At 37.0% G+C, this 10,337-nt stretch overlaps 1 protein-coding gene across 4 annotated transcripts in view; it reads left to right on the top strand.

The window, feature by feature from the left end:
* The window catches only part of nhsl3 (NHS like 3), a 77,065-nt gene that overhangs the window by 6,763 nt on the left and 59,965 nt on the right, over nucleotides 1-10,337 (top strand). The window contains exon 1 of one of the 4 annotated variants that reach the window (XM_079590478.1): nucleotides 5,895-6,013. The exons of 1 other annotated variant lie outside the window; for it this stretch is intronic. In XM_079590478.1, the coding sequence (XP_079446604.1) occupies nucleotides 6,011-6,013 (3 nt within the window). In that variant the 5' untranslated portion in view covers nucleotides 5,895-6,010. Of the gene's footprint in view, nucleotides 1-5,894; nucleotides 6,014-10,337 lie in introns of those variants that run through there. 2 more of the 4 variants (XM_079590476.1, XM_079590482.1) reach the window with 2 other exon arrangements.

The following is a 10,337-nucleotide window of genomic DNA, read 5'->3' on the forward strand; positions in this document are numbered from 1 at the left end:
TCTTGTTTAAACAACAGATCGAACTTACAAATTTTTGTGTTCCTGCTCATGGACAGTTGTCAAAAGTAAAAAAAAGCTAAATCAAGTCAAAATATATGGGTGTTGAAGTTTTTGGCAAAAGCGAACGCCACAACAACCCATCTTCTAGTCACATAGCTTTTCAAGCGATTCACCTATGATAAAAAAAAAAAAAGTTTTTTATTTTTATTGCATTTACAGCAAAGTTTTGCCAGTTGTCACGTACTGGTGGTTGTAGTAAGGTTGTAGTAATCGCATGATGCAGAAGAAAACTAACAAACAATTCTTTATTAATCCACAAAGATACACACAAAAGATTGCATGAGAAATGTAATACACAACCACATGAAATAAAGATGATACTGGACAATGAACTGAAAAAACTAACGGCTTAAAGTCCCCGTCAATCATTTTATCCCTTAAAACTCAAATTTGATCACTAAAATTACTTTAAATGTTTTTTTCCTTGAAAAACAATTTGTGAATGTAATTCTACACCCTTGCCTCATTTAGTACGGTTCTATGAATGTGCAAATTAGCCCTGCCTCCACTCACTCACACCAGCTCAGAGATCCACTCGTTGACGATCACATGTTGACGTGATAGTTTGAGATGTCAGAAACACCAGCGATTTCAAACCACGTTTTTGAAATTGTCCTTGGTTCACTGCAGTGTGTAGTTTTCACTGTGTAGTTTTAAGGAGAAAATACTCAGCAATGGTGTTGACATGCATTTGCACATGGTTTGTCTTAAAGCATATTAAAATCACCACATAGACATACAACTACATTAAAAGCTTGATTTTTTTTTTTTTACCACAGGGGGACTTTAAAGACATAATGATTGACACCAGACACCAGTGGTGAATTCCCCATTTAACTGGCTCTCCATCTGTGGAAATGACCATGCAAAGTTCTCAAGTCTTCTGAAACACTACAAAACTAACAAATAAAGGAGAATGCATAGGAGTGTTAAGGATTGTAATTTTTAACCCTCAGACACTACATTTGTGAAAGTTTGTGTGATTATAAAAACTTAGTTTAGTTACTGATTATTTGGGATTAAAAAGATAACCCAGGGTTAAGAGTAGTGTGAATTGCATTTTCTATAGTGACTGATGCAATAATTGTGGAGTCAACAACATGTCTCTGGCTTTTCTGTAATTGAAATCCGACATTTGCTCAGCTGTGTTTCTTTTAGAACCACATGGAGGCGCTGTATAACCTCCTTACCTAGCAATGGTGCCAGTTACATTGTGTATTTGGTTTCTCTTTATGAATTCAATCTTTATTGAATTGGGCATCTTATGGGGACCTAAAAGAAACATTCAAGGTCTCTTTTTTTTTCAAACTATTTTGATGCACATCTGCCCAAGGCTTTCTCTCTTGCAGAAAGACGGGTTAATAATAATAAGCCCCCGTTCTGAGGAATGCAGACTCAGGGGTACTTGAGCTGTGTAATAAAGCAGTGCTGAGTGATGCCTGAGCTGACTGAACTTGGTAATGACCATTGGAAACCGTGTCCAACAGTTTTGTGCACTGATTAGATCAGCTTGTTAAGATTATTGGTAGCAATAAAATTCCTCATTTGGAATGAGTTTCACATCACAAATCAGACTTTTGTTGTTGAAGTGGGCTCTGCCTCTATATTTCATCATATCGATCCATTTATAATAGCTTTTTGATAAGCTGCCCAGTTTTCTATGTGCATCACTGTAAATAGTGAATCAACCTTTGCAAACACTACTAATTATTCCAAATAGTGTAATAATAATCCCAAGCTTTTCCCCATGTGGCCTTCAATACAGATTTGCTCAGTAAATAAATGCATACATTAAACACCGTAACCTTTGACAGTGTAGATAGACATTGAATGGATTCTGCGTTAAACACTTACACAGATCGTAATGAGTAAGACTTAACCCATTATTTCCCTAAACTATATGTTTTAGATGTACTGTATAGACGACTGTGACTCCTAACCTGTTTTCCATCAATAATTTCCTTCCCTCTAGTTTTGTATAACCGGAAAGGATGGCTGTAAGCCTCTGGTCTAGGGGTGCGGAAAGTTAAATATTTTGGTACGCCGCTCCACGTCCAGTGTTTGACTAAAAGGTCACTACTGCTCTACAGGGCTTTGCTGCGTCAATATGTGTAACGAAGTACATACAGTGAGGTTCAATAGGCCAAACAGATTACAAATAATATCATTGTAATCTTAAAACTTAAAGCTGTGGTCTAAGACCTTTGGACTTCAGATGTTGCAGTGTTGTTTCAGACCTCCTGGAAAAAAACACTTGGAAGAACTCAGTTTCACTGATGGTGCAGCAGAGGGACCATTAAAAAACTGATTCAACTTTAAAGGCCTTTCTTCATGATGATCTTCTTCATCATCGTTATCATCTTGATCTGTCACGTTTATTTGTATAGCACAACATATTTGCTAGTGCAGGGCTTGGGACTACTGGTGTTCAAAAAGTCAGTGTTTTCATTACATCATCTTCATCTACCGTTGCGACAAAATGTTAACAGTTAGCTGTTAAACTTGTCCATAGAAGTTTGTGCTTATCTGGTGAACATTGCAATATTAACTGAAATGATTATCCATAACTTTGTCAGTTATATGACACTTTTGAGAAAGTCTGCCCGTGGTGCCAGACGAGCATTGTGATCTTTTGTTTATTGGCTGTCTTTTTTCGTCTATCTTTTATCTCAAAGAAAATCTTTGCTTATCTCAAATTTTTTTTGAGATTGTCTGACTCAGTGTGGTAAAACATGCTTTTCACAGACACACGTCTCACTGTGCAGCTCAATGTTGAGGCATAAGTATCACATGAAAAGGAAAGATGGCTGATAACCTTCCCTGTCTCAAAATAACAGCCTGAACTGCCATGACAACATTCTCAAACATCAGATAACTCTCCCATGATATTGTTTGTGTGGGTTACACATGAAGCAAATCAACCTGCCAGTATGAAGTGTTTCTTTTAAGCTTCATTTATCATTTTTTTTATTTAAAAAAACCCCCACATATTTCTTAACAACATATATACCTGCATGTATACCTGCAAGGGCACTGGGTTGTATGATGTTGATTTCTGAACAGACAAACTAGAAGAGACAAAGAGACGGTTCCAGTAATAATGGGACATGGATCAAACTAAAAAGCTCAGTTTGGTTGGTAAGTTTTACCATAAATGGACATGGAGTTCTTGGATTTCAAAAGAATGTTGGAGATGAGCGGATCAATGCGATCTGGAGAGAATTATGTTCTCCATCTCTCCTCAATTTATTTCAGAGGACGTGGATGAGGTCAACACTCCAGACGGTCAGCTAGCATAATCAAAAACTATCTGCTGGGATTTTAGTGCAGCCATTTTCACTGCAGTAATAAAATGACTCATGACAGCTGATATTTGATGGTGATTGTGTAAGAGGGAATTCTAGAGGATGGGTCAGTCGGATCAACCCCCTGAAACCAACCCCCCTGTTTATAACCTGAATCAGAAAGAGAAGTATAAAATGAGATTGAAGATTTAAACTAAAATGAAAAGAGATATTAGAGTTGATGGGACTTTTCAAAATAGCTGACACTGAACGTTCCACATTTTATATGAAAGATGTAATGTTGATAATGGTTTGTTTTTTACTTTAAATTACTTGAACAGGACTGTATAACACATTTACACTGTTTTTCGAGAATGTGTAAATGCTTCTTATCAGTGTGTAGAGAATGTGAGAAACATAAGTTAAAAGAATTTGAAATATTGTAGCAGTCCATTAACTAGCAAATACACATAAATGCATGGTCAAACAAACCATACCTCTGACAGGAATCAAATAATCGACTGAACAAATAAAAGCCTAGCTGTTTTTTCCCCTATTGGTTGACAGTTTTCCCCAATGGCTTCTGATAACCCTGATAAGCTAAGGGTCTTGACAGCCTTCATACATGGAGAGTGTGTTAAATGCAATTTTGGTTTATGAAACGGGTCTTCCATGCACCAAAACAATAGAGTCATGGCTATAACATACATCTCCTAATACATGCATAGTTTGCAGTTCAATACTTGGCTATAAATACCGCTGATGTTAAAAGAACAAAATAAATAAAAACGTATTGGTCCTTCAAAGGGTCAAACATTAATGTGAGACTGTTTGCCTCGTTCTCTAACAAGTATATAGCTACACACTGAAGGATGTCCTCTTGCTAAAAAGAGGTTTAGACTACAAAAGTGGCCTTTCATTTTGTGTTGTAACCTGCTGTTAAGGTAATAGCATAAACACAGGATTAGCAGATGCAGCCGTAGATTGCAAAGCAAACTGTCCTTTCAGACTCCTGACCTCAGGATGGACATGACGTGTAACACCCAAAGATTGGGTAACTACTGCAGTTTTGTTCTCAAAACCAAATCTATCTGTTGTTGTTGTGTAAAATGGTTTTAAAAATGCGTTAGGGACCAATAATGTAATCAATGCTAGCTAGTCCATAGAAAAGTCCATATATAAAATAATTTTTTTGCAGTGGTCTTCTTTGTTACATTTTTCAGATTTGAACGAATCTTCAAGATAAAAGCTTTTTGTGTCATTGTATTTAACTCACATGTGTGAGTTAATATGCAGAATCACCAAATCATGGGACTTTGGGTAATATTTCAGGCAACCAGCATTTAAATATGGATTCAGTAAAGCATAAATGAATAACAGACTGGAAAGAGTGACACACAAAAGCATCCATGTGTTTACTGGGATGCTCAACCACATAATGCCCAGCGGAGCGCTGACAAGCCAAATATTCTGTCCACTTTCTCCCTAGGTTTTACTTATCTGTATACTGACAACTTCAAGCTGAGTTTCTGTAGACCTCCAGTGTCGAAAAGAACCTATTGTATGTTCAAGATTATTTAGTTTAGCTTGTAATTAAATCCTCCAAAATCTCTGCACACTTTTCCAGGCTCTTATTTTTAGGCCTGGGAAGGAGAACTGACATAAAAACAATGATTTCTATCTTTTCATGTTCTTTTTTTGTTGTGCAAATGGGAGCAAAGTCCAGGAATTTCAGGACATTTGGCCTCTCAGCATGTCTCCTAAGTAGAGTAGGAAAAAAGAAGGAGACCAAACATCATGCCTGGACCTGTGCCAGTTTCTGAACAGAGCAAACAGAACGAAAGGGTAATGAATTAGCTTCTGTGTCTGTCTGACCCCTTTCAAAAATCATAAACTCAGCAAAGAGCCACAAGCAAGAAATAAAAATTCAGACAAACAATACATATATTTATTGACAATAATCTCTGTAATAGTCATCTAAAGGTATCTGCAGTTGTTTGTCTTTAGTAAACAGTGATTTCAGACGTATCTCTCTGATTGTCTGTCTGTGGCAGATGTTATGAATAAGGTGGGGTTATGGAGCTCTTTTGTGTCCTGCCTTCAAGCAGTGGTTTCTTGTCAGAGGCACATTTCTGTGAGTCATTGGTTTGGCTCTGTAGGCAGATACTGCCTCAGACTCAGAGCATCCAGCCAGATGTGCTCCTCCAACCTGGAAGTGGTCAGATGGCTCAAAATCTTGCTTACACATGCTTGTGAACATGGAATTTGTTCCCTATATTGTTTGCAGATCATTCTCCTATTACAGATTTGGTTATATTAAAGGGGTGGTATAATGCCCCTTTTTACAATATGTAAAATAAGTCTCTGTTGTCCCTAGAATGTGTATGTGAAGTTTTAGCTCAAAATACCCCAGAGATATGTTTTTACAGAATGTTAAACTTTTTTGAGGGTTAGTAAAAAATGTGTTGTTTCGTGTGTGTCCCTTTAAATGCAAATGAGCTGCTGCTCTCGGCACAGAGGACGGAGCTTCAAGAGCTCGTTTACCTCACACAGACAAGCACTAAAATGTCAGAAACTATTCTGCCTTTTATGTTGTAAGTCGGACAATGATGGAGAGACTCACATGAAAAAGTGACAACATGTAGAATGCAACAGGACGTTTCTGAATGGTAAGTTAAAGAATTTATGTTGCCGTTTTTGGAGTTAATTATCTTCAAGTCATTGATTAGAATATTCTGTCATGATAATCTATAAATCGCTCGTGTGGAAACTGTTGTAAGATGCCTACAGAGTGACATGCTATTGCATTTGTGTTACATACTGTATTGCATGTGAAAAGACAGATGCGACTGCTTTCGCAGACCCACAAATGTGCTGTACTACAACAACTCTTCCTCTTCTCAATATGGATTGCGTGTTCCCGGGGGCGGGGTTTATGTACATTTTAGGGTTGTTGGTGATGTTGTAGTCCTTAAAAAACGATTTCTTTAAAAGCAAATATCTTCCTTTGCTTTGAACTTTGAGCATTGTAACTTTACAGATGTTGTTTATGCTCAAACAGCAACATTACACACTAACTAAAGTTAGTATCAGTTATTAGGGAATTTTTTTAAATATTACAAAACCAAAATGCAACCGTTCGAATCTCACCATTTTGCTTACAAAGGGTGGTTCATTTCCAAGTTTTAAAAGGAGACGTTTAAAGCCACTATAGAGGTGTCATGCAAGATTCTGTTCCCCCCACAGAAACTTTTTGTATGTTCAAAAACATAAACGATTATGCTATCTTCTAATCTAAACAATCAAAATACCTTTACCTATTAGCTGTGGTAATTTGTTTGTCTATTGTACGTCGCTTTGGATAAAAGTGTCTCCTACATGCATAAATCTAAATGTAAGCTAGCAGGCTTATTGGCTAGCAGTCCATGCTAAAAATATAAGAATATGCTACTTGTATGAAAAGGTAGCAAGCTAACCGGCTAGCAGTGTGCAAAGCTAGTCAGCTGTCTCTTTAGCTTGCAAGCTAACTGAAGAAACAACAAATATTTCACTTAACAATTTTTTTTTGTTTTATAATATGATAATTGTCATTTTACACATTTACATTTTACACAGTTTTTACAATCTTCATAATGTCAGTCAATTAGCCAATTTTTTTCTGTGGAGAGTATTTTAGAGTCTAAAGAAGGATGGATCATGCATTCTGGACTGTTTAGGAAACAGCCTGCGCAGCTGATCCGACCAGCCACTGGAAGACTGGTGAATTAATTGAGCACTTGTATTAAAGTGTTAAATCTGTGATGCTCTGGGAGCTTGGCACATCATTGCCTTATTAAAGACAGAGGCATGAAGGCACAGAAGCCTCTAAATCAAAGTGTCTCATCACAGGCCAGAATCTCTAATTGAAACTCTCCATGCATTTCATTCTGGAACTCTGGCTTAATGAAGGAGATACAAAAAATGGGAACGCTTGCCAAGATGTACTTTTTCCATGATTCTTATAACAGAGTAATGAGTGTACACTGAAACTATGTGAGTCTCATTAGGGCTAAAGTTGTGGAACTAGAGCAGTCGTCTGGTACCTGCTGGGGTTTGGCTTGACTGCATAAGTGCACAAAAGATCACAATGTATTAGTCTTTTGTGTGTTATTCGTCTGTACCTTTACTGTAGTTTATGTCTTAAAGGGATAGTTCACCCCAAAAGTTAAATTCTGTCATCACAGCTTCCTTTTTTTCAGTTGAACGACATAGAATTGTGGAATATTTAATAATAACATTTGGAATATTAGAATATTGTTGTAGCCTTATATCAATAAAATATTCATGCCGCTTCAGCCATTGGTCACTGTATTATTTTGCTGTATGGAAAAGAGCAGCATGAACATTCTTCAAAGCATCAATTTTTTTTTTGTCCATTTTAGAGTAAATATATAAAGTTGCGTAAATTCTCTCATTGTTATTGCACAGCTTAATTTGTGCGTGTTTGTGTCCACTCATGTGGTTGGTTGGTTGGTTTGTATGATTGTGTTTATTTGCGATAGTGTCACTGACTGTGCAGCTCGATGGTACAGAAGGAAATCCAGTCTGCAGAGGACAAAGAGAGGGAGAGAGGGATAATACAATGCTGGGAGAAGAGGGCTTAACCCAGTCGACAGGCGGGATTTCCTGGCAGTTGCCTCACCTCCCATCCATGAGAGTGGTGGGAGATTTACGAAAAGCACCTGTGTAAAGGAGGCTTGTTTAGGAGTTGTTACTGCTTACATGCTACAGGGATTCACGATAAATTTTACAAAAGAAACTGGGTGCCAAATAGAAGTTTTATAGATTTAGGAATTACTTTTGATTCTTGTTTTTGTGACAAGCTACAACTGTTGACAGTTTTAAATTGATGAATTACTCTAATATGTAAAGCTCATATTTTTTCAAAGCATTTACATGAATTCTTTAGCAAAAACATTTGATAATTGAGGGTGCGTTTCCCAAAAGTATCGTTAGCCAACTATGGTCGCATGTTCCGTAGTTATCGGCGTAGTTCAACGAGTCGGTGTTTCCCGAAACCATAGTTCCCACGAACATTCGCTAACAGCATTGCAAATTTGTGTTGTTGGAACGACAGCACTCGACCTATGCAGAAGCATAGTTTCTTGTTTGCATGATATGTGGGGTTAATATATCATTATCTTGAGCAAAATAAACTAGCTGACATTCAGTAATCTATATATTTTATCTAGATAAATAAAATGTAATTCGCATCTTTTAGTTTGTCAAGAGATTTAAAGCGTCATTTTTTAAGAGTTTGAATGTGCGTACGTGCTCTAGAACGAGCCATTAAATCTGGAAATAAAGCAAAATAACTGAGAAAATTAGAATCTTTAGATGCCATGTCCATAATTTATAGCAAAAAAAATCTAGCATTAATTCCATCTCAAACAGATTCATTAAAAGAAGTTATTACTCAAGCACCTGCATGGCATCATTAACCAGCATGGTTGAACGACAAATTTGCGAAAATACGGTTTCGGGGAACATTCGTGACTAGTTGATTTCTTCGGGAAACACACCCCTGTACAGTTTTCTAAATCCTTTTATTGATACATGCTAGTACCAACATACTTCCTACCTTGTGAAATGAACCCGGTTTACTACATGAGTTGAACATGAGCATGTTCTTCAAATCCAAATATCTGAGAGAATCATTGTTAAGCAAACACTGGTTAAGGTTTTAAAGTTTTACAGCTTTAAAATGTTTTACAGTTTTCAGAGCTTCACAGCTCGAGAAGACATGGAAGGAGGAAACCAACTCAAGGCCTTTAAAAATCCTTGACAACCATGAATGCTTGTTGGTTGGAAGAAAGCATAGACCAAATGTTAGGATATTCATCACAGCTGGGTAGTCAGAACAAGAACCTAAGGGTAGTTAAACCTTAACAACCCATACCTTGACCTTCATTCTCACTTGTTTTTCTGTGGTGGAACAAGCTTTCACAGATTGGATCTGAACTGGCGCTGTGCTTATAGCCACATTATTAACTCCGAACTCCTGTAATGTTCATGGTCACTGATGAATGTACTCAATACACTTGTTAATTTGTTAACATTTACATTTATGCATTTGGCAGACACTTTTATCCGAAGTGATTTAGATTGCATTGCAAGTATACATTTTATCAGTTCATCATAGGAACCTATAGCCTGGGAATCGAACCCATAACATTGGTATTGCTCTCATTATCAGTTATAGTTAATGTACTAATTCCGATCCATGTTTTGAAACTTATGGATGTAAGTGTCATGATATGTCTTCATTGGAGGCTAACTCCATAGCATAAAGCAACAAAACCAACTCATCCCATTATAATCAAGTTAATAATAGTATTGCCTTCTGTATGATAAATTGCTTATACTTTCCTCAATTGGATGTTGCTTTGGTTAAAACTAAATATACATGTTTTTCACAAAGCTACTCTTGGTAACCACGAGTAAGGCTTGATTTATCTTGTTGGGAATGAGGAAATGTTCCATTGCAATCCAATGATCAAAGAATCTGGCAAGGTTGAGTGTCTTCTAGTGGTAAATGATTGTGTATAGTACTACTCGAAATATACCCGCTGCTTGAGCTCCATACTTTCGCAACAAAACACTGAGGCTTTTGTGAAGGCAAAATAATGAGAATCTCCATAGTTGCTATAGCAACATTTAAACATTTCAATGTGTTCGGAGGGACTGAATTTAAGTCTGAGTCACAGTAACCCCACCCAATCCCCCACAAGTCAGTCTCTCTCTCTCTCTCTCTCTCTCTCTCTCTCTCTCTCTCTCTCTCTCTCTCTCTCTCTCTCTCTCTCTCTCTCTCTCTTTTTTTTCGAAAAAAAAAGAACATCCATGGCATCTTTTAACCTTATTCTAAGTGACACATAAACTCTGTGGTCCTGCATTGGTTAATGATCATGTATGATAGCAATCTGCGGTTTTCTGATAGAAAAAAAAGTGCATGTA

Source organism: Phoxinus phoxinus (assembly GCF_949152265.1).
Source record: "Phoxinus phoxinus genome assembly, chromosome: 19".
NCBI classification, from domain to species: domain Eukaryota; kingdom Metazoa; phylum Chordata; class Actinopteri; order Cypriniformes; family Leuciscidae; genus Phoxinus; species Phoxinus phoxinus.